A 23335-nucleotide genomic window follows, 5' to 3' on the forward strand; every position below is an offset into this window, starting at 1 on the left:
TTTAAAATAAATAAATAACCAAAATATCAGCTCTCACATGTCTCTCAGTATGTCAACCAGTAGTAGTAACCTGTTGGTCTATAGTTTATGCATGTTAACTGGTAACCTGTTATGAGCTCAGGAAGAATGGGATAGAAAATGAAATAAATAAAAAAGTGACCTACCACCTGCATGCCAAGACCTATAGACTTTAAAACAATTTTCAATGGCATAAAGATCCCTATGAAAATAGTGTATGGAAAAGTATTCACACTTTGCTATTTGTGTGGCTATTTTTCTCTTTAGAACTTATATGCATAATTCCCGATTTCGAAAATTATGTGAAAAGTCTACTCCCCACCCCAACCACACCTCCAGATTCCTCCTTGATGCACATGTGCAGCACTACACTAAGGGCTATGCACTGTGGTTACATAGCGCGCAAATATGGAGGGGCATAAAAACTGCCCCCAGCCCACCGTCTCCTCTCATTGAGACAGCGAAGCAGGTGGAACAGGAATGCCAGCGGGCAAGTCAAGAAAGTGCAACTAATGTGTCGAGCAATTTTCAAAATGCCCACCTCAGCTCACAAAACCCTGTTTTATGTGGAAACTGCCTTCAAAATAACAGAATTCTAAACAGAGGGCAGCCTTGAAACAGACACGTACCAGCTGAGTACTCAGGTAACACGAGTATTATGGAATAACAGCCCATACCACAACATGGGAAAAAAATACTCCGTTCATATTATATGCACTTGGTGGGTATGGATAAGTGAAAAGCAGGAACGATGAAAATTAAGCTTTCACTTTAAAAATAAATTTCCCCCCCAACCTACCCTCCCCCATTAATATCAAGCAGGACTTACACCTCATTATAGTTTTCTTTTGAAGTTGAAGGCGTAAATACATCTAATAATCCTATTACCTGAAATAGAGAGAAAAGTAAGTTATCAGTAAACTCTTTCAAAAAAACCTAACCATGGGATCCTTTTATTAAGGTGCGCTAAATTGGTTAGCGCGCCTTAATAAAAGGAACCCTATATTAACAAGTAAAAAAAAAAAAAACCCACGCCTAAGGCTGTTAAACCTATCTTAAGACAACAGCATTGTACAAATAAAGAAATAATAAAGGTTAAGATATGTCTAACTGACATCATTACTGCTCTACTTCTAAAGACATTCAGAACAAAGCATATGGCCAGTTTAAAAATTCAACAAAAAATTCTCTGCTACTTATACCCTTACTATAAGAGAAAATACTGAAGTACATTTTCTTGGTGAAAGTTTTTTTTTTTTTTTTTTTAAAGGCTAGAGAAGGGGTAGGCAATTCCAGTCCTCGAGAGCCAGAGCCAGGTCAGGTTTTCAGGATCTCCACCATGAATATGTATGAGATGGATTTGCATGCACTGCCTCCTTGAGATGCAAATCTATCTCATGCATATTTATTTTGGATATCCTAAAAACCTGACCTGGCTCCGGCTCTCGAGGACCGGAATTGCCGACTCCTGGACTAGAGGAATAGAAAAGTTGATGATCATTACATTTAGCATACATGCCAGTTCTCTGCTACCTAAGCAGAAGGCCTTTATGCATTACAAATTCCCCTCTGGTGTGCAAAACCGTTCAGTACAGTGTTTAAGTGCTATCATAGAAGAGCTGACTTAGCCTCTTATTTAATCACCAAATAATTGGCAATTTCTTTACAATCATGTGAATTACTCAGTTGGCAAGAGTACCAAAACGTACAAGTATGTAACCTGTTTCAGATTTTAAAGAAAACGTGCATTTGGATAAGTGTGGCCAAGGCCTCCACCGCAAAACACCTTGCAAACATTAAAACCTTTCAAGAAATGCAACAAATGGAATGAAAATCTAAAGACTGTCCACTTACATTTTCATGTTTCATGTGCTTAAGCAATCTCAGCTCTCTGTAAGTCCTTCTCGCGTGGATAAGAGACTGGAAAGGCCGAGAAAGCTTTTTCACTGCCACCTTCTGTCTTGTTTTAGTATCATAAGCTGAGCTAGAAGTGATGACACAAATAATTTGATATACTTTTTCAACACATACGATATAAAAGAATGACTTGCAACATGATTCAGAGCAAATAGTTTGCGTGTTGCGTTTGTATTTGTGATCTATGATATGTATGGTTATTTGTAAACTGCTTATGTTACAGGCAGTATGTTTTTATATATATATATATATATATATATATATATATATATATATATATATATATATATATATATATATATATATATATATCTCCTATATAATAAAACCCTAGCCGCGCATGCGCATTCCTATCTGTGTGCTTCCATGATCCATAGGTCTGTGGCCGCAGGAGTGCGCATGCGCGAGTCCCCAGCCTTACACCTACCTACACTCGCCGATAGGACTCGCCGCCAGCGCTGGATTCCCTGCTCTACAAAGACGAGGGTCGTAGGAGGCCCGAAATCGCCCAAACTCACAGCCACATACCGGCACAAACCTCCCTCCAGCATTGGCAGCTGCAGCACGCTAAACAGGCTGCTTCGTGGCTTTCTCCTGCCAGTGAGTCTTCTGCTGGTGACATCATCAGTGACGCGACAGAAGGACTCAACTGCAGGAGAAAGCTGTTTAGCATGCTACGGCTGCCAACGCTGGAGGGAGGTTTGTTAAGATCATGTCGCATGGGAGGGAGACATAAGAGAGTCACCGGGGGTTGGGCTGGGAGGGTAGAGAAGCGTCTACCTCCTGTGCTTCAGGCAGCAGCAGCATTTACAATTCATTGCTGTTGCCGGCTTCAGGCCTTCCTCTCTGGTGGGTCCTGACTAAGGACCCGCCAGAGAGGAAGACCTGAAGCTGGCAAAAGCAATGAATTGTGAATGCTGCTGCTGCTGCCCGATGAAGTTCAAGGAGGAAAGGGAGCAGAGGGGGAGAGAATGGCTTGGAGGGAAGAAGACATGGCAGGGCATGGAGGGAAGGAGGAAGGTATACCAGACCAAGAGAAAAGGAAGGAGGAGATGCCATATGGAACACAGAGAGAGAGAGAGAGAGAGAGGGCGGACACTGAATGGAAAAAGAAGAGAGAGCAGTGAATGGAAGGGGCAAGACAGAGGGTGAACAGTAGATGGAAGGGGTAGAGAGAGGGAGACAGACACTGAATGGAAGTGTGGGGGACAAGGGGAGCAGACGTTGGAAGGAAGTGGAGAGGAGAAAGAAAAAAGGGCACATGCAGGATTGAGGGTAGAGGATAGAGTTAGAAATAAAGATAGAGAGACAGGGGGCCATGGAGAGACACAGACAGAAAGAATGACAGACAGCGACCAAGGAGAGAGACAAATAAAAACCAGACAGACATCTACTCTAGTACCTGTTAATGTAATGGACTAAAACACTAGTATATATATATAAAATATCAAATTTTATTACCTTACAACATTAAAGAAAAGTGATTTCATTTAAGAGCTCCTCTGGGAGTCTCCAGCAAAAGTCTTTTGCAATGGTAGCTATCAGTCAATTAGAGGAGTTCAAGGAATATCCCTGAGTGGCAAATACATGAGGGAAATTAACCTGGCAGCTTCCTTCCTTAATTCAGGACAATTTTATAGTATTTTAGTCTTGATATGGCTTCAACACATGGCCTCTGTGACTAGACCGTGGCTCCTTAGCAATTACAGTGCAGAAGCCGTGTAGTCTACTAAATAATAAAATAGATACGGTTAAATGGCACAATTTTATATCTTCAATAACCTGTCAGTCCCAATTGTGAATCTATTCAAAGGAGCAGCCTATCATGGTATCTTCAAATGATCATCTCTTCTGCACTAGTATAGTAAAAGAATATTTTTTTCTTTGATGCAACCCATCAATCATAACCATATATTATAATTCTGTTTAACAAGAAAGAAGATACTTTTACCCTCCCCGTGTCAAATATTATTTAGTGTTACCAAATTCTTGACATGCGGCATCCGTGTAACAGGAATATGACATTGTTGCTGTCCTGCCCAAATGCCATAGTATTACGATGTCCTACTTCTATGCATTTTAAAATAAACCATCAAGTTCAACTTGGACGTTTCCAGCTGAACATCCAAAGTTGGAGGAACAAAAGTGGCTATTTTCGAATTGCAAACTGCTGGACGTCCAAATATATATATTTTTTGAAAATCATCTACTTAGACATCTTGACCACTGGGATGTCTAACTTTATAGCCCATTTTTGATTAGAAAAACATCCAGGTTGAAAATGTCCTAATCCTGACCATTTGGACATGGGTGGGGCCAGCATGGGTGGGGATGCACAGAGACTGAAACACTTCGCTAGACGTACAGAAAGAAGGTTTTGATTATCGGCACTTGGGCATCCTGGTGATTAGGACTGGCCACACAGGCATCCTGAGAAAGCAATGGGACACCTTAGAGGGCACTACTATGAACTTCACATAAAGGGTGCCAGCTGTATATCTCACTATAACCCTCTTATAATTTATGGTGAGCCATCCAACCTCCCCCCTAAAAAAAAACAAACCCTACTCTACCCTCCTGTGTATCACCCCAATAGCACTTATGGCTGTAAGTGGTATCTATATGCAGCGTAGTAGGATTTGGGTGGGCTCACATGTTCTACCATAAATATAGTGGTTAGAGTGGCTTATGGGCCTGAGTCCTTCTCTCTAAGGTTCACTAGCCCACCCACCAGGCTACTTAAAACACATGTGTGCAGCTCTACTAGGCTTCCCCATAGCAGATGCTGCTGTTTTAAAGACAGGTAATGTACCTTTTTGTGTTCTCATCTTTGTATGGTAAAAGGGGGTCAGTGAGCACTGGGGGAGTGTGGGGGGTGTCTTACCTTGATGCATGCAATAGTTATCTCATCAGTTTGGGCATCTTTGTGGCACTTAGACCCTTCTAAAACAGGTCTAGTTCCAAACATATAAGTTCCATCCAGGATGTCTTGCAAAATGTTTGATTATCACTCCAAGACGTCCATGTCTAACCCACTCTTGAGACCACCCAAAACATGCCTCTACCACACCCATCTCATGCTCTGGACACACAGAGACTGGAATACTTCGCTAGACGTACAGAAAGACGGTTTTGATTATTGGCACTTGGGCGTCCTGGTGATTAGAACGTCCAAGTGCTGATTTAGGGTGCTTTTTGGATGTCTGTTTTTTGATTATGAGCCTGATAGTGTACATTTTTATTGTATGCTGTTTCACACTTTCATAGTGTAATTTTTCGTATGGTAACGATTATAGAGGGGTAAATTCAATAAAAGGTGCTGAAATTTAGGCACTAGGATGATGTGCGTTTAATGCAAATTCTATAACAGCACACACGGAACCAATGTTATAGAATACTAGGATAAGTTCAAAGTTTCACATCTAACCTTAGGCACACAGACTTATGCCATGTCAAAGGCTGGTGTAATTGCTAGTGTAACTGTTGGTCGCTATGTGCGTAACTCCTATTATTCTATAAACTGTGTATGTTAACTCCTAGGCATGCCCCTGACCTGCCTATGTTCTCCTAGAAGAAACAGAAATTGCTCATGCAGTTTTTAAAATAGCGATTAAGGTCAGTTGCACATGCAACTGCCAATTTGGTCTTTGCTATTAACACCAATTAGCAGCCAACTTATTTATTAAAAAAAACAAAAAAAAAATAACCCACAACTTACCACCCACCTAATAACTAGGTGAGTTCCAATCAACATAATTCATACACATACAAAACAACAACAATAAAAAAATCATATAAATCATAATTTTAACATTCATACGTCATTAAATGCCTGCACAAACAAGTGTGTCTTAAGCAATTTTCAAAATTGTTTAATGCTTTTATATAAACGCAGCACGTCTGGCAACTTATTGCATAGCTGTGCAGAACCAACCCTTTTGCTTCATGTTTTATGCCTATGATTATGAACTGTAATGCACGTTGAGTATAAACTTTACCCATAGAAAAATTTATACAAACAGCTTGAATTTGAAGAAGGGGCAAGACAAGATAAAAAATACTCTTAGAAAGTCGACTACTAGGTGGCTCAACTGAAAATGTGAAAAATGTGGTGTTTAATGGCTGTTATTAATGAAAGGTCATAAAAATTTGCAGAAGTGCCAAGATAAAATCCATGCAATTTTAACAAGCTGCTATTTGTAATCTCCATATAATTTAACAGTTCTCTATAATTTGCCTTATGTTCCAATTTTGTTTTATTCTCAGTTTAACAAACAGCTTGTTACATAATTATTCCTTTTACATACCCATCTCATCTACTTTATAATGAGATCAACTTTTCACTCTAATTACTAAAATTCTACCTACAAAAGAAGAGACTGAAGAACATGAAAAGGACTACATTTAGGAAAAATTTAAAAACATATTTATTTGATAAATTAGATTGATGTTTTTTAATTCTGATGGGTTCAATTACTTGTTGATCTGTTTTTAGAAGAAAACTGCTGTAGGCCTTTTTATAATGTGTTTCTTTTCATTAGACTTTTTAATATTTTAAATTGTATACTAGTCTCTACTGCATTTGATTGCTTACGATGTATTGTTTTTTTAATATGAAATTGTATCCTTTTCGCTGAATTGTTCAGTTTTATTCCTTATTGTGAACCGCCCAGAACTGTTGGTAGGGCGGTATATAAGAAAATAAATTATTATTATTTCAGTGGTTCCCTGCGAGTAGCACAATCCTCATTTGGGGGTCAGATGAGAACTGCAAAAAAAAAAAAAACAACAACAACAAAAAACCAAAGCAGTATCATCATCAACTCACACAGGCCAAGAGCAGCGAGACCTGAGGCACCCACTCTCAGTCAAAACTAAAAGCTGGCCTGAAGTGAAGCATGACTTAAAATGGGGTCACAGCTGAAAAAAAATAAAAATAAAAAGCTTGTGAAGGATTGTACTGGCTTACTGTGTTTTCACAGGTTGTACTTTATCTGTGGTTTTCTCCCTCTTCTACCATTGTTTCTGAATGATTAAATCTCACCAAGTTTTGTCTCCAGTACTCTGTGCTAGAACTTGTTCCCGATTAGCATCATTCTTAAATAGATATACCTGAGAGTACTGAAGGATGTGCTGGTGGCTCCACTCTCTGTCATTTCCAAAGCTTCTTTAGAGCAGTGTTTCTCAACGTTTTCAAGCCAAGAACCCCCCAAGACTAACGAATATCAACCGAGTACCCTGACTACTGACCGTCCAAGCTTCGCCCCAGACCTGCCCAAGCTCCGCTCCAGACCCTGCCCCACTACTAATTGTAATTCAATTTCTTCCATTAATTTTTCATATACACACACACACACACAATATACACAGCAGATATAAATTCTCAAAACTGACACATTTCAATCCCTAAATTAAAAATAAAATCATTTTCCCTATCTTTGTTGTCTGGTGATTTTAGTTTTCTAATCATCTTTTCCCAGTCTCAGTTGCACTTCCTTCTGTCTGTTCTCTTATCTGTGTTTCCAGGGCCCTATTTTCCATTGACTGTTTTTCTCTCAGACTTCTTCACTTTCTGCCCTGTATCTATCTTTAGCATTGTCGTTTTAACATTCAACTATTTTTCCATTTTTCTGCTTTCTTCTCAAAATCTACTTTTCCATGTCTTACATACCATGTTTCCCCGAAAAAAGACCTACCCAGAAAATAAGCCCTAGCATGATTTTCAGGGTAGGTCTTAATATAAGCCCTACCCCAAAAGTAAGCCCCAGTCCCGGGATTTGCTGGCAGCAACTCTTCGACGTGCCCTCCCCCTGCCGCGCAGCCAAACCCCCCCTGACCCTCCATCCTTCCCTCCTATCCGAACACCGCCGACTGCGAGCGAGCTCTATATACCCTTCATCCAAAGCAGCATCAGGCCAGCAGCACTCTAAACAGGCTGCTTCGGCCTTCTCCACTCTGGAATTCACTCTGCCGCATTATAGATGATGTTGGGGCGGCACGGACTTCTTCATTTCGGTCTCCCTAATTCCTAGGTGCCAGCAAGCTTATTGAATATTCTGAATTGCCCCCAGGGTTTCTTGTAGCTTGACCCGGTGCTGTGTCGTACCATTATACCGAAGAGCCCAGAACAACCTCACCTAGCCCACCCTGAGATCTGCCCTTCTTAAACCGTAAGATGTCAGTGGCTCCTTCCCAAAAGGTGACACTTTAGAAAATATGGTCCACGGCATCTGATCTAACAGTGATACTGTCTAGACCAAGTATAAGTGAAAGAGTAGTGGTAGAAATGCACCGCAGGCTGACATGCATGTAAATGCCCGCAATAAACTGCTGAGTTACCCCAGCAGCCTAATACCTTGAACTAAGTGCGACAGGCTACATGCTTAACTATTTAAGCACTTCAGAGGATGTTAGAGGAGAGGAAGAGGGACTAGATATTTGGCTTTGTGAGAAAGTTTCTTCCAGCTCTTCCTTGCGCAGAGAGCATGCGCAGACCATCAACAGGCAAAGAAGCTGATCTGCTCTTGCGTTGGGATGACTCTTCAGCGATCCGTGTGGTCGGTTTGGGGCGAGCCTCCGATTGCAATAATTTGCATGAGGATGCATCGTGAATCAGCCCCCCCCCCCATCCCCGGCCGCGGATCAGATGGCTTAGTGAATCTAACCCAAAGTAAATGACAGTAGATAAAAACCTGAACAGTCCATTCAGTCTGCCCATAAGTTATACCCATTAAACAAAGACATAATTAAATTAACTTGTCTCTTCTTTGGTATTTCTGGGCCATAGACTGTAAAGTTTTTTTAAAAATTGTATTTATTTATAAGATTTTCCATTTTTAATACAAGCATTGCATTTGCAAATTGCTACAGATCCAGAAATTATATTCAATAAAACATATAAAGGAAACATTAACTATCTCTTATTTAGTCCACAAAAATGAGGATCAAGAAAAGAAATAAACTTCCATCAGAAATAACAAAAATTAACTTAAGGTCACGGCATTAGATTCCCGAATTACAGCCAGATGGTAGGTCATACATCACTAGACATGGTTACCAACCTTTCTTTTGATTCAATAAATTCTAAAAGGTGTTTAGGCTCCATAGACTGTAAAGTTTGGTATTGTCCTAGGTTCCAAATGCTGAAGTTGCCATCAAAGCTCACTCCAGCCTATCCAACCATCCCGTTGTTTGCAGGATATCTACCGTAAAATCTGGCCAGTAACAACCTCATGTTCCATATTAGTGGAGCTCCCACTGATGCGTACCCCAGCCCATCCTACACGAATCACTATATATGGGACACAGACCATGCAGGTCTGTCCAATACCGGCCTTAGTTTTTTTAATTTACATCCTTTGTTTTCTAATTAAAGATCCTCTATTTTTATCCCACACTTTTTTTGAATTACATCACTGTTTTCCTCTGGAGGGCATTCCAGGTATCTACCACCCTCTTCTTGAAGAATTTCCTAACATTGCTCCTAAAGTCTTCCTCCCTGTAACCTCAAATTATGCCTAGTTTTATCATTTTTTCTTCTCGGGAAAATATTTGGTTCTTTATTAATACCTTTCAAGTATTTAAACGTCTGTATCAAATCATATCTTACCTTCCCTAGCAGCAGCTGTGTGCTTTTAATTTCCCCACACAGCTGCTGCTAGTGTTAGTTTAGCTACGGTTCCATCAGGCTGCCTTTGCTAGGCTGGCCAACCTCTGATGAAGCAACTTCTTTTTTCGTCAGAGGTGGGCCGGCCTAGCAAAGGCCCCAAGGCTAAACTAATGCTAGTGGCTGCTGTGTAGGGAAGTTAAAAGTACATAGTAAGCTGCCGCTGCTAGTCTGGGGGTGGGGGGGAAGGCAGGGGAGAGAAGCTGAGAAAGGCGGGAGATATGCAATGGCAGGAGGAGGATTATGAAACACACTGCACCGTGTACCCCCTGACAGTGGTACACATACCCCCTGGGGTAAATGTACTGCGTGTTGAGAACCTCTGCTTTAGAGAATGAAAAGATCCTAGACCACTGGAATACCTATTTCCACAAAAGCAGAAGTAAGGAGGAGGTTGGGGGTACTGCAAGCTGGTCAGTTTGATCTCTATAGAGAGTAAATTAATGACAATGCTTCAAAGACAGAGCACTTGTTCACATTAAATTTCATCTGCCATTTAGATGCCTAGGTTTCCAATTTCCTAAGGTCTTCTTGTAAATTAACAACTTTGGCAGATGAGACAAAACTATTCAATGTAAACTCCTCTTATCAGCCCCATTTCCAAATCATTTATAAATGTTAAAAAGCACCAGTCCCAGTATAGATCCATTCACATTCCTCCATTGGGAGAATTGGCCATTTAACTAAACTCTCTGGCCCAGATTCTTGAACCAGCGCTGATATCGGTGGCTGCCTTATAAGTGGCAGCTGATCAGGTGTCAATCGCGCATCAATGCTGGTTTTGGAGGCAGCCTCAAAGCAGGCTGCTTGTGGCCAGCGTCGGAGGAAAGGCCCTTCCGGGGCTGGCTGCGAGAGGCCTGTTTTGAGGCTGCCTCCTGCTGCGCTTTGGGTAAGGGAGAGAGGGAACGAAGGGGTTCGCAGCTCAGAACCTCCACCTGCTTCTGCCACTTCAAGGCTTGAGGAAGGGAGGGAGGAGGGCTTTGCAGCTCAGGACCGCGCCACACTGGTGCTTCAGGGCGAGAAAGAGTGGGGTTAGTCTCTCAGTTGCTTGGAGGCTTGAGAGAAAGAGGGGGGGAATTTGCAGCTCAGGATGCTGCTACACTGGTGCTTTGGTTCAGGAGGTAGATGGGGTTCACAGCTCAGGACTGCCGCCGCTTGTAGTTCTTTGGGGCTTGAGGGGAGTTTGCGGCTCAGTACTGCTGCCACAGGTGCTTCGGGGGACATTTTTTTTCACTGGTAATTTACCGGTTGGGATTCTACTATATTACATCAACCGGCTCACCTTTATCCATGTTTATTCACAGCTTTAAAAAAAATGTAGCTTATTGGTGAGGCAAGGTTCTCCTTGGCAACATCCATGTTGACTCTGACCCCTAAACTATGTTTATTTAAGTGTTTGGCAATTTTATTCTTTAGAATAGTTTCTACATTTTGCTCGGCACTGACGTCAGGCTTACAGGTCTGTAATTTCCTGGATCACCCTTGGAACGCTCTTTAAAAGCTGGCCATTACATTGGCCTCTTTCCAATCATCTATGACAACTTCAGTACAAACAGGCAATGTGACAAAGCAATTAAGAAAAGAACAATTGGGTACAGAAAGAGGGAGATCAAAAGCAGAAAGAATGAAGTAATACATCAAAGGTCTCTTCTGAAACTCTGTCAAGGATGCTTTTCTAGCACCTAAATCCAGAATTAACCTTCCACAGGGGTAAGCTTATAAATACTTTTTTGTCCATATATACCGCAATGTACACGTAAAATGCTTTTGATAAAATTACTCTAACTCTGGCGTATGCATGTTTAGGGATGGAATAGGGGTGGACTACAGCCAAAATCATATTTTACAAGTGTTGCTCATAAACTACATAGAGTTGCATGCAACTTCTAAGCTAGAACAAATGTATGCAAGTTATTTAGCCACGATTTCTGCTAATATTTTATAAAGATATATTGGCACCAGTGAGTTTTTACTACATAAAATAGATCCAAAATAGGTGCCTACTTGGCCTCACAACCTAGGCATCCTGTTATAAAATTACTTTCCATATAGACGAATTTTTGCCATATATATTTTTCCACCCTTGCTCCACCTAAAACCACCTGGTGGTCCACCGGCGCATTGAGGCAGGAGCAATTCCTACTTGCTCCTGCCCATGCTCTTTCAGCATGAAAATGGCTGCAGAGACTTCCAGCAGCAGTCTCGAGCAACTCTACAGCCATTTTCATTGCTGAAAAAGCATAGGCTGGAGCAAGTGGGAATCTCTCCTGCCCCAACACGCTGCTAGATCACCAGGGAATCAAGGAAGGCCTAGGGTCCTTTCTCTGAGTCCGGGAGGGGGGTTGGTGGTGTCTGTTTGGAGAGGGAGGGACTATATCCCTCCCTTTCCAAACAGATATATATAATCAAGGTTCCACTATATTTTTATATATATAAAAATATAGTGGAACCTTGATTTCCGAGCATAATTCATTCCAGAAGCATGCTTGTAAACCAAAGCGCTCCTATATCAAAGTGGGTTTCCCCAAGGGAAGCTCGCTTGATCAGAGAGAGCAGAAGCTAGAAGGCCTTGAGCATGCGCAGATGCTTAAGGCCCAGCAGCAAGAGGCAGGATCTTCAGGCACCGGCACTTCCTGTGGGTTGGTGCTGCGTGCTGGTGCCAGATCAGGATAAGGATTTGGGCGGGCAATGCCTGTTCTTGGGGGAGGGAGGCTCGCGGGTGGGGCGATGCTGGTTCTCGTGGGGGAGGGGCTCGCAAATTGAGTCAATGCTCGGTTTGCAAGGCACGATTTGCTTGAGTGTTTTGCTCATCTTGCAAAACACTCGCAAACCGAGGTTTGACTGTGACTGTATATATGTATGTATATCTATATCTATCTATATATATACTAGTGTTTAAGCCCGTTACATTAACGGGTGCTAGAATATAGCAGCATTTCCCACCCTTCCCTGTGCAACAGCAGCATTTCCTGGCCTTCCCTGTCCAGAAGCAGCATTTCCCCCCCACACACACACACTTCCCTGTGCAATAGCAGCATTTCCTGGCCTTCCCTGACCAGAAACAGCATTTCCCCCCCACATACACACTTCCCTGTGCAGAAGCAGCATTTCCCGCCGCCTCCTTCCTAGCTGCCGCATTTAAATTGTGAGAAAAGCGCTGCAACGCGCTACCGCTGGCTTCGGCGTCTTCTATCCACTGCGGCCAACCCTAGCGGAAACAGGAAGTAGTCAGAGAGGGCGGGCCGCAGTGGACAGAAGATGGCAAAGCCAGCGTTAGCGCGGTGCAGCGCTTTTCTCAATTTAAACGCGGGTGAGCCGGCGAGAAGGAGGAGGCTTTGGCGGTGGTGGTTTTGGCGGTGAGTGAGGGCGGGAGGAGGGAGTCACCGGCTGTGCTTTCCCGATCTGGCCGCCACATACGCACTCTGACCACGGACCTATGGATCACAGATCATGCAGGTCTGAGTGCGCATGCGCGGCTAGCGTTTTATTATATAGGATATAGGTGTTCAATTTATCTGAGTATGAAAGAAAGTAGCGAGCGTGTTGAAACCAGTCTGTGCATGGTATGACATGTCTCAAGGTTACTCATGCATAGTTGTGGCTCAGTGCAAGTCTAACATTCCAAGAGACAGGATGTCAGGAGAATCCTCATGCGAATCAAGTAAGAAACTACTAGATTTGGAGCACCCTTCAGTGATAAAATTTCTCAGAAAAGAAAGGAAAAAGCCAAAGGAGGTCTAAGAATGTATAGCTGCAGTTTATGGTGAGTCTGCCCCATAATCTTACAAAGTAAAATTTTGGAGCAAGCAGTTTAAGTGGGGTAGATAGATGACCCTCACACTGGACAGCCTGTGGAAGCAACTTGGAAGCAAGGATTTAATTTTGTCAGACAGGTGAATTAAGGATTTCCGAATAGCTGTAGAAATGGGCATCTCGGCAGGTACAGTTTGGAAAATAATTCATGATAAGTTGGGCGTGTCTAAGGTCAGTGCAAGGTAGGTTCCAAGAATGCCAATGCCATGTCAAAAGGCCATGAGGCTCCAGTGCTGTCAGGAGAACTTGGAGATGCTCTGTGAAGACCAAGTGAATTTTTTTCATCATTTGGTGACTGGAGATGAGACACTGGTCTATCACAGAGATCCCGAGCCCAAAATGGAGTCAATGCAGTGGAAGCACATGTCATTCCCCCATCCCAATAAAGGTCAAGACAGAAAATTCTGCAGGATGATGAAGGACTTTTGCTTCCGGAGTTCATGCCACACAAGACAATTGTAATCAGTGAGTTACACCAACACAATGATCGTTTTGTGGGAGTCAATCGAGGAGAAAAGTCAAGGAAAACTCATTGCCGGTATGCTGCTTCTTCACAACAATGCGCCGGTTCACATGTCGCAACAATCATAGGCTGCCATCTGAGAATGTGGGTTTAAACAATTGAACCATCCACCTTACAGTCCTGACCTGGCTCCCTCAAATTATTTCCTGTTCCAAGTTTTGAAGAAATCTTCACGTGGACAGCGGTTTTCAAGTAATGAAGGCATCAAGGAAACTATGACGTCCTGGTTTGAAGGTCATACAGAAGAATTATTTTCAAAGAGGTTAAAGTCATTGTAGGAAAAGTGGATGAAGTGAGTGAGTGAGTAGAGCAATGCTGAAAATGTGTGCCATATGTTCATGTTACAGACTGTACATATAGCAGTGATAAAAACAGCACTTGCACATGTTTTTCAGACATGCTAAGTCCATTTTCTATCTTTTTTGTACTAGTGACCATTAAAAACAAAAACAAAACAAACAAAAAAAAGTTACTGTGTGAATGAACACTTACTGCCACTGATTTTGTAGGCTCATGCAGTAATCCTGCACTAACCAGCTAAATCAGGGGTAGGCAATTCCGGTCCTCAAGAGCCATAGGCAGGTCAGGTTTTAAGGATATCCACAATAAATATGCATGAGGTAGATTTGCATCTCAAGGAGGCAGTGTATGCAAATCCACCTCATATATATATTCATTGTGGATTATCCTGAAAACCTGACCTGCTTGTCTCAAGGACTAGAAATGCCTACACCTCAGCTAGCTCATTATAATGTGAATTCACCAAACTTTAGCGAAGGAATGCTCACACCTGGCACACCTCCTCTCAATCATATTTATTTATTTTAGCACCTGATTAGTATGCTCTAATTTGGCAGATACTGAAGATCTAAAGGCGAAAAAACAGTGTGACAAGGCGGTGGCTGCTGCCAGAAGGATGCTGGGCTGTATAAAGAGAGGTGTAGCAAGTAGAAGGAAGAAGGTGTTGATGCCCCTGTACAGGTCATCGGTGAGGACCCACTTGGAGTATTGTGTTCAGTTTTGGAGACCGTATCTGGCGACAGACGTAAGAAGACTTGAGGCGGTCTAGAGGAGGGCAACAAAAATGATAGGAGGCTTGCACCAGAAGACATATGAGGAGAGACTGGAAGCCCTGAATATGTATACCCTAGAGGAAAGGAGGGACAGGGGAGATATTATTCAGATGTTCAAATACTTGAAGGGTATTAACGTATAACAAAATCTTTTCCAGAGAAAGGAAAATGGTAAAACCAGAGGACATAATTTGAGGTTGAGGGGTGGTAGATTCAAGAGCAATGTTAGGAAATTCTACTTTACGGAGAGGATGGTGGATGCCTAGAATGCGCTCCCGAGAGAGGTGGTGGAGAGGAAAACGGTGACTGAGTTCAAAGAAGCGTGGGATGAGCACAAAGGATCTAGAAAAAGAAAATAATATCAAATATTGAACTAAGGCCAGTACTGGGCAGAATTGCACGGTCTGTGTCTGTAAATGGTCATTTGGGGGAGGATGGGCTGGGGAGGGCTTCAATGGCTGGGAGGGTTTAGAGTAGGAGTAGGTTTTAACAGAGATTTCGGCAGTTGGAACCCAAGCACAGTACCGGGTAGAGCTTTGGATTCTTGCCCAGAAAAAATAGCTAAGAAGAAAAATTTAAAAAGAATCAGGTTGGGCAGACTGGATGGACCATTCGGGTCTTTATCTGCCGTCATCTACTATGTTACTATGTAGGATGAACGAGCGCATCTCGTGGTGCATCATTTTAAGCTATGTTAATTAAACATTAGCACTTAGCATAGTTTAGTAAAGGCACCCCCCCCAAGTTAGCCAAAAGGGATCAGAGTAACCATTTGCTTTTTGGTGGTCACAAAAACATTGGTCATTATGAACTGATGCCTTATCATCCTCTAGACTAGTGGTTTTCAACCCAGTCCTCAGGGACTACCTGGCCAGTGGAGTTTTCAGGATATCCACAATGAATATGTATGAGAGATTTGTATGAACTGCCTCCTTGGTATGCAAATTTTTCATGTATATATATGCATTGTGAATATCCTGAAAACCCAACTGGCCAGGTGGTCACTGAGCACTACGTTGAAAATTACTGTAGACAACCATAAATAGATTGGACATAATTTGTCAAATTGCCCATCACTGTTGCAAGTATTCTGCTATTTAAATTTATATATGTGCCCTCTACGACATGTTGAACCTGTGTAATGCATGCATTGACCTTTACGCTGGTGTAATGATTCTTGTTCCATTTTCTCTATCTCATGATCATCCCAGACTGTTTTAAGCCTACCCCTGATGGTTAGACATTCTCCATCGATACTATTAAAAAATAATGGCTAATTATCACACTACTTTTTTTTTTTTTTAACTTTTATATTTACGCAATTTATAAATAAATCAAAGATGATAAATCCTGCACTGGAAATACAGATATGAAAAAAGAAAATGCATCACCAATACAGGAAAACAAATATAAACATCCTACTGGAAAACATAGTCCAAATTACTTTATTAAGGACTTTAGGACAATATAAGCCTGGATGAAGAACCACAGACTACAACTAAATGCAGAAAACACGGTTTCTATTAATGGAGAATGATAAAAAACTAAAGCAACCACATAAGAATTAACTCCCTAACTTACCCACTAGAACCCACATTAAAAGTATTAGGGGTCACTATAGATAGATGCAATCTCTTCAATTACAGATGAACGCTGTCTGAAAATCCTTCATAAAGATGCACAACCTAAAACGCACATGCAAAAAATTGGAGTCACAATTTTGTCTCCTAGTACAATCCCTAATCTTGGGAATGCTAGATTATTGCAACATCTTGTAACTACCATGTCCAGCATCAATGATAAATCCGTTGCAAACTACCTATATATAAAAATAAAAAAATACAGCACTTAAGTTTAATTTTTTCCATGAACAAATATGACCACTTAACACCAGCCTACCTAAAAACACACATTGGCTCCCAGTAAAAGGCCAAATCTTAATCAAATTCTATTGCCTGTTGTTTAAAGCACTACAGGGCTATGTCCCAATTTATCTGAACAATAGACTTGCACTGAAAGAAGCAAAAAGGCCTCTGAGAAACATGAATCCCCTTATTTACCCCCTTAATCAAAGAGGCTAAAAATGTTAGAAGACCTACTGTCATTCCAAGTAACAAAACTAGATAAAGATGTTGTCAGAATCTTAGGCGCCATATCAGATTACAGACTCTTCCAGAAAGAAATCAAAACGATGTTATTTAGGAAATATGTCCTGCAATGCTAATCAAGTTTCAAGTTTTATTAGGATTTTATATACCGCCTATCAAGATTATCTAAGCAGTTTTTACAATCAGGTACTCAAGCGTATTTTCCCTAATCCAATGTTTGTCTAATAATAAGCTTTGAAAAGTAATTCCCTGGAAATGTCCAGATTCCTCTTGCTGTAATCCGCCTAGAACTGAAAGATTAAGGCGGAATAGAAGTCAATAAATGTAGTGTAATGCAGATTTAATATTCCCACTGTTTTCAAGATATTATACCTAGAAGGGTTCAACTTGAAATTTGCAAATCAAGAAAGTTATTAAAGCTCCATTTTCTAAATACACCTTCTCTATAAATCAAAATTATGGATGATATCACAGGACTTATGAACTTTTTTTGCAAACTAATAATGCCACTTTTTGATTACTGTAACGTAATGCAATTTGACTTGCCAGATGAAGCCACGGCACGTTCAAAATGGATCTGCTTAATATAGGAGCCCTTCTACTAAGCTGTGTTAGGTGCTAAAATATACCTAATGAAGCTTAGGCTTTCTGCAGTAACTCCAGGTGAGTGCAGAGGAATCACACGGTGGCAAAATTCATCACCGTCCCCGTCCCCGCAGATAACCGCGGTAAACCATCTTCATGTCATTCTTTAAGGAGAGAGGGAAGAATCAGAGTATGAATGGCCACAACCACTGACCCTCAAACTTTGCTTTGAAGAATGCTGGTGTAGAAGGACTGAGGTTGAAATAGACACTAGAAAATGGCATGGGATTATTTCCCGCGGTTATCCGCGGAGACGGTGATGAATTTTGTCACCGTGTCATTCTCTATGCAGAAACTCCAGGGGTGGGAAACTTCGTGGCGACACCAGGAAGTATTTCTGCACCGAAAGGGTGGTTGATCATTGGAATGATCTTCCACTGCAGGTAATCAAGGCCAGCTGCGTGCCTGATGTTAAAAGAAAATGGGATAAGCATGTGGGATCTCTTCGAGGAAGAATTTAGGGGGGTGGGTCATTGGGGAGGGCAGACTTGGTGGGCCGTGGCCCTTTTCTGCCGTCATTTTCTATGTTCTATGTACTAAACATGTGCCAAAATTATTTTTAATTATTTTTGTCAGGGGTTAGAGAATGGGAATTACTGTGCGCTAATTAATGCAGCAATACCATGCGAGCCTTCATTACCTGCATAATGAGTAGCAGAAAGTGCTCACTAGAGCATGGCCACCAGTAAAAAAGAAAACCTGCCATTTTACAGCTGCAGTATGGAAGGGTATAGGAATAACCCACAGTATTAATAAAAGGACGTCTTAACTGTGGACATTTTGAAATTTTTAGTTTTCACTTTTTATGATGGTTGCCTGTACAAACATTCATTTCAAATTTGCAGGTCTGCTTAAAAATCTTACACAGGCTAGCACCAGCCGATTTCTAAATGTTTTGATTCCTTATACTCTGGTCTCGATATTTATGTTCAGCTAGTCAAGGTCTTTTTATGGTTCCCTTTTCTCAGGTATCCAGACAGATGGGTTTTTGTGTATGTACATTTATAGTAACAGGTCCCTTGTCAGTGTACTCTGTGACTTATGGTTGAAATCCAATTTACCGTTCAGAAAGAAGCTTAAGATAGTCCTTTCCAATTACTGTATTTGTCAGCCAGTTTAACTCTTTGAATTTGTAGCCCAAATATTACCAGGCTGGACTCTGTGATTCTTGAACAGGTTTGTTTAATATCAAACTTAAAACAAAGAATAAATACGCGTACATTCGCTGTTCTGAAGATCTCAAAGCAGTTTCTCTCACAGAATCCACACTTCTACTGGCACATCCTAGATACTTCTCCCTCCGTATTCGCGGTTTCAGCAATTGCGGTTTCGATTATTCGTGGTTTTTTAGCTTGTTGGCTCCTCCCCCCGAATTACATCAGCTTGCATAGAGAAATTGCTGATTCTAAGCATTTACAGAGAAAATCGCTGATTCCCAGCACTTTCTTCACCGTGTTTTGCCTCTCCTTCAGGAACAGGCCAGGTCTCCCACCATGTTATTCGCGGTTTCACCATATTCACGATGGTTTTTTAATAGAAAACAGCGAATAACATATGAAAAAGTTATTTGCAGTTTTTCTGTATTTGCAGTTCTGTTAATCTCCTATCACAGCGAATACGGAGGGAGAAGTGTATAGGGAAAGCCAGGAATGTCTTCAGCACAGACCCTACGCTAGAAGTAATATGTACGTAGAAAATACAGCTTGTGAGAGAAACTAACAGACTCAAGTTAGGAGGCTAGCAAATCCAAAGTGTACAAACAGATTGGGGAAACAATGCCCTCTTTCCTCAATCACATAAGGGGCCAAAATCTAAAGCACAGGCTAAGTTGCGGGTCAAATTTTTTATTAAGATACTTAGTTTTAGTAGAAGTATCAGTGTTCTCCCCAGCGCTTTTCAGCCGGGCGCTCCGCCCAGCAAATTTACATTACCGCCCGGCAGTCGTCTGCCGAATCCTGCTGCCACTACTGCTTAACGCGCAGCCTGAAGAGCCGCCGAAAGACTCCCGCCGGACTTTAAACAAAACAAACCCCAGGAAGCGACTCGAACCCAGCTTCCCTCCGAAACCGGAAGTTACGTCGGGGGGGTGGGGGGGGGGGTAGGGAAGAGAAGCCGGCACGGACCATTAGAGCCCCAGAGCATGAGGGAGATAGGCCAGCCACATAGGGAAGCTTACTTGCTCTTGCTTACTTCGGGCCTTTCTCGCTGCCGGGTCCTGCCTACTTTCTGTTTCCGCGAAGGCAGGACCCGGCAACGAGAAAGGCCCGAAGTAAGCAAGAGCAGCAAGTTGTAAGCTTCCCTCTGTCGCTGACCTTTGGGAGATAGGTCAGCGATGAAGGGAAACTTGCAACTTGCCTTTATCTATAGCGAATCTGCCGGGTGTGTGAGACGGGAGGAGAAATGCTGCTGTACCCAATTAGAGGGGGAGGGGGAAGAGAAATGCTGGTGCTTCTGCTGTACCCAATTGGGGGGGGGGGTTAAGAGAAATGCTGATGATGCTGCTGCTGTACTCAATAGGAGGAGGGGGAAGAATCATGCTGCTGCACCCAATTAGGGGGGAGGAAAGAGAAATGCTGATGATACTGCTGTACCCAATGGGGGGAGGGGAAGAGAAATGCTGCTGCACCCAATTGGGGAGAGAGAGGGAAGGAGGGAGAAGGAAGATCAGGAAAAGGAGGAAAGAGATGCAAAGACCATGGGAGGGAGGGAAAGGAGATACCATACCATGGAGTGGAAGAGAGAGATGTCAGGGCGTATGGGGGGGGGGGGGGAAGGATAGGCCCAGTAGGCACAGGCCTAGGGCCTGAAATGGTCAGGGGGGCTCGCCAGTGCTGTGCTTTGGGGCCTCACCCTTGCTGGATTCGCTGGCAGCAGCAGCAGCCTCATCATCATCCCGGGCGCCCCCCAAACCCGTTCCGACCCTCCTATCTCTCCCTCCTTCCCTCATCAGTGACATGCCAGAGGGAATCACAGCAGGAGAAAGCGCTGAAGCAGCCTGCTTAGAGTAGAGCAGTGCTGTTTAGAGTCTCATGATGGGAGGGAGGGAGAGATAGGAGGGTCGTGGGGGGGAAGAGTAGCAGTCTGCCCTGGGTGCTCGGCCTGGCGTCATGAACTTCTTTGGCTAGCAGCAGCATTTACAATTCACTGCTGTTGCCAGCTTCAGGCCTTCCTCTCTACCGGGTCCTGCCTACTTCTGTTTCTATGAAGGCAGGACCCAACAGAGAAGAAGGCCCGAAGCTGGCAACAGCAGCGAATTGTGAATGCTGCTGCCTGAAGAAGTACATGACGCCAGGCCTTGGGTGACAGAAGGAGGAAAGGGAGCAGAGGGGGAGAGACTTGCTGCACCCAACTGGAGGGAGAAAGAAGATGAGGGAGGGAATGAAACGAGATGCCAGGGATTGGAGGGAAGGAGGAAAGTATGCCAGACCAAGGGAAAAGGAAGGGAGAAAGGAAAGAGAAGATGTCAGAGCATGGAGGGGGAGGGAGAGATGGAAGAAAAGGAAAGAAGTGAGATGCCAGAGAATCAGGGAAGGGAAGATACCAGACTGTGGGGTGTGAAGGAAAGAAAGGAAAAGAGAGACTTGCCAGAGCATAGGGGACGGGGTGTTGACAGAGAGAGAAAAATGGAGAGGTGGCAGAGCTGAAATCAATCATGTTCAAAGGAGAAGAGAAGGGGCACAGGATAGACAGTATATTGAAGGAGCATAAAAAGAGGGAAGATGCCATATGGAATGGGGAGAGGGCGGACAGTGGATGGAAGGGGCTGATGCTGCATGGAAGAACGGACAGATGCTGGCTAGAAAGAAGAGTGAAGACAAGATGATTAAAACAGAAACGACAAAAGGTAGAATCAAGTAGTATTGTATCTTATTGATTAAAGTTTATAAATAGGAAATGGAAATAAGGCAGTTTTTGGGGGACTAAACCCCTTTCCTCAGGTCAGGACAGGATACCATAACAGCAGGGGTGCCCAAATGGTCGAGCGCGATTGACCAGTAGATCGCAAAGGCAATGTGAGTCGATGGCAATCTTTTTCTTCCTGCCTCCCTGAGCCAGGCCAGGCACGTACAAGCGCAGGACTCACAAGACTTCACCTCCGACATCAATTCTGACGTCAGAGAGGAAGTTCTGGGCCAGCCAATCGCTGCCTGGCTGGCTTGGAACTTCCTCTCTGACGTAAGAATTGACATTAGAGGTGAAGTCTTGTGAGTCCGGCGCTTGTACATTTCTGGTCTGGCTCGTGGAAGCAGGGAGAAATCGGCATGGTGGCTTAGGGGGTAGGGAAAGAATCGGGGAAGTGGAGAAATTGGCGCGATGGCTTGGGGGGGCAGGGGGAGAGAGAAAGAAAGAGAGACAGAAAGAAAAGGGGAGGGGCATAAAGAAAAAAATATTGGATTTATAGTCAGAAGAAGGAAGTGCAAACAGAGACTCATGAAATCACCAGACAAAAAGGTAGGAAAAATGATTTTATTTTCAGTTTAGTGATCAAAATGTGTCTGTTTTAAGAATTTATATCTGCTGTCTATATTTTGCACTATGGCCCCCTTTTACTAAACCGTAATAGCGTTTTTTAGCGCAGGGAGCCTATGACCATCGAGAGCAGCGCAGGGCATTCAGCGCATCTCCCTGCTCTAAAAACCAGTATTGCGATTTAGTAAAAAGGGAGGGGGTATATTTGTCTATTTTGTATAGTTGTTCCTGAGGTGACATTGCATAGAATCGTCTGCCTTGACCTCTTTGAAAACCCGCGGAATATAAATGATAATTAACATTTTCTCTGCGTACAGTGTGCTTTGTGTTTTTAAAAAAATGTTATTGTTGGTAGATCATTTTGACTTGGTCATTTTAAAAGTAGCTCGCAAGCCCAAAAAGTGTGGGCACCCCTGCTGTAGAGCCATTTCTTGTATGACTGGATGAGCTATATTTATCTTTTTTTTTTTAGTTGTTTAAATTCATGCAGAAATAAATGGCTAGATTGTACCTAATGACTTCATTAATGCCTTTCCCTTTTTTAAACCTCTATACCATTTGAAAGAGGGCAAATACTTCTTAAATTTAGTAAAAATATTCTGGCACAAGTGTCAAATCCTAAAAAAGGAAGTCATATTGAGCAATGGAAAATAATAATAATAATTAACTAATAAAAATAGTATACATTTAGGGCTCCTTTTACTAAGTTACGATAGTGGTTTTAGTGTGCGCTTAGCGAGCGGAGGAATTGCCATGCGCGCTAGATGCTAACGCCAGCATTGAGTTGGCGCTAGTTTTCCCACGTAGCGCAGGGGTTTGTGTGCGCTAAAAATGCTAGCGCATCTTAGTAAAAGAGGGGGTTAATTTTCCCCACCACCAAATTTCCCCATCCCGCCCCACCCGGCTACTTTTTCATGCTACCCGGCTGGAAAAAATTTCTGGGGAGAACACTGAGTATAGATCCTTCCTCACCTTCAGACACCTGTGGCGCAGTCAGGCACTTGTATGGAGCGTCTTGCTCCAACCTAGCTTTTACACTGGTACTGGGTTCTGTCTGCAAATGAAGACCGGGGCTACACAGTCAGGCGCTTAAATGCAGCAG

At 42.7% G+C, this 23335-nt stretch overlaps 1 protein-coding gene across 2 annotated transcripts in view; it reads right to left on the reverse strand.

The window, feature by feature from the left end:
* MAPK11 (mitogen-activated protein kinase 11) overlaps nucleotides 1-23335 on the reverse strand; it is a 76966-nt gene that overhangs the window by 36018 nt on the left and 17613 nt on the right. For both annotated transcript variants that reach the window (XM_033959249.1, XM_033959250.1), the window contains exons 2-3: nucleotides 1873-2002; nucleotides 848-906 (exon numbers count right to left, since the gene is read on the reverse strand). In XM_033959249.1, the coding sequence (XP_033815140.1) occupies nucleotides 848-906; nucleotides 1873-2002 (189 nt within the window). The remainder of the gene's footprint in view (nucleotides 1-847; nucleotides 907-1872; nucleotides 2003-23335) is intronic.

The sequence above is a fragment of the Geotrypetes seraphini genome, chromosome 9 (genome assembly GCF_902459505.1).
Source record: "Geotrypetes seraphini chromosome 9, aGeoSer1.1, whole genome shotgun sequence".
NCBI classification, from domain to species: domain Eukaryota; kingdom Metazoa; phylum Chordata; class Amphibia; order Gymnophiona; family Dermophiidae; genus Geotrypetes; species Geotrypetes seraphini.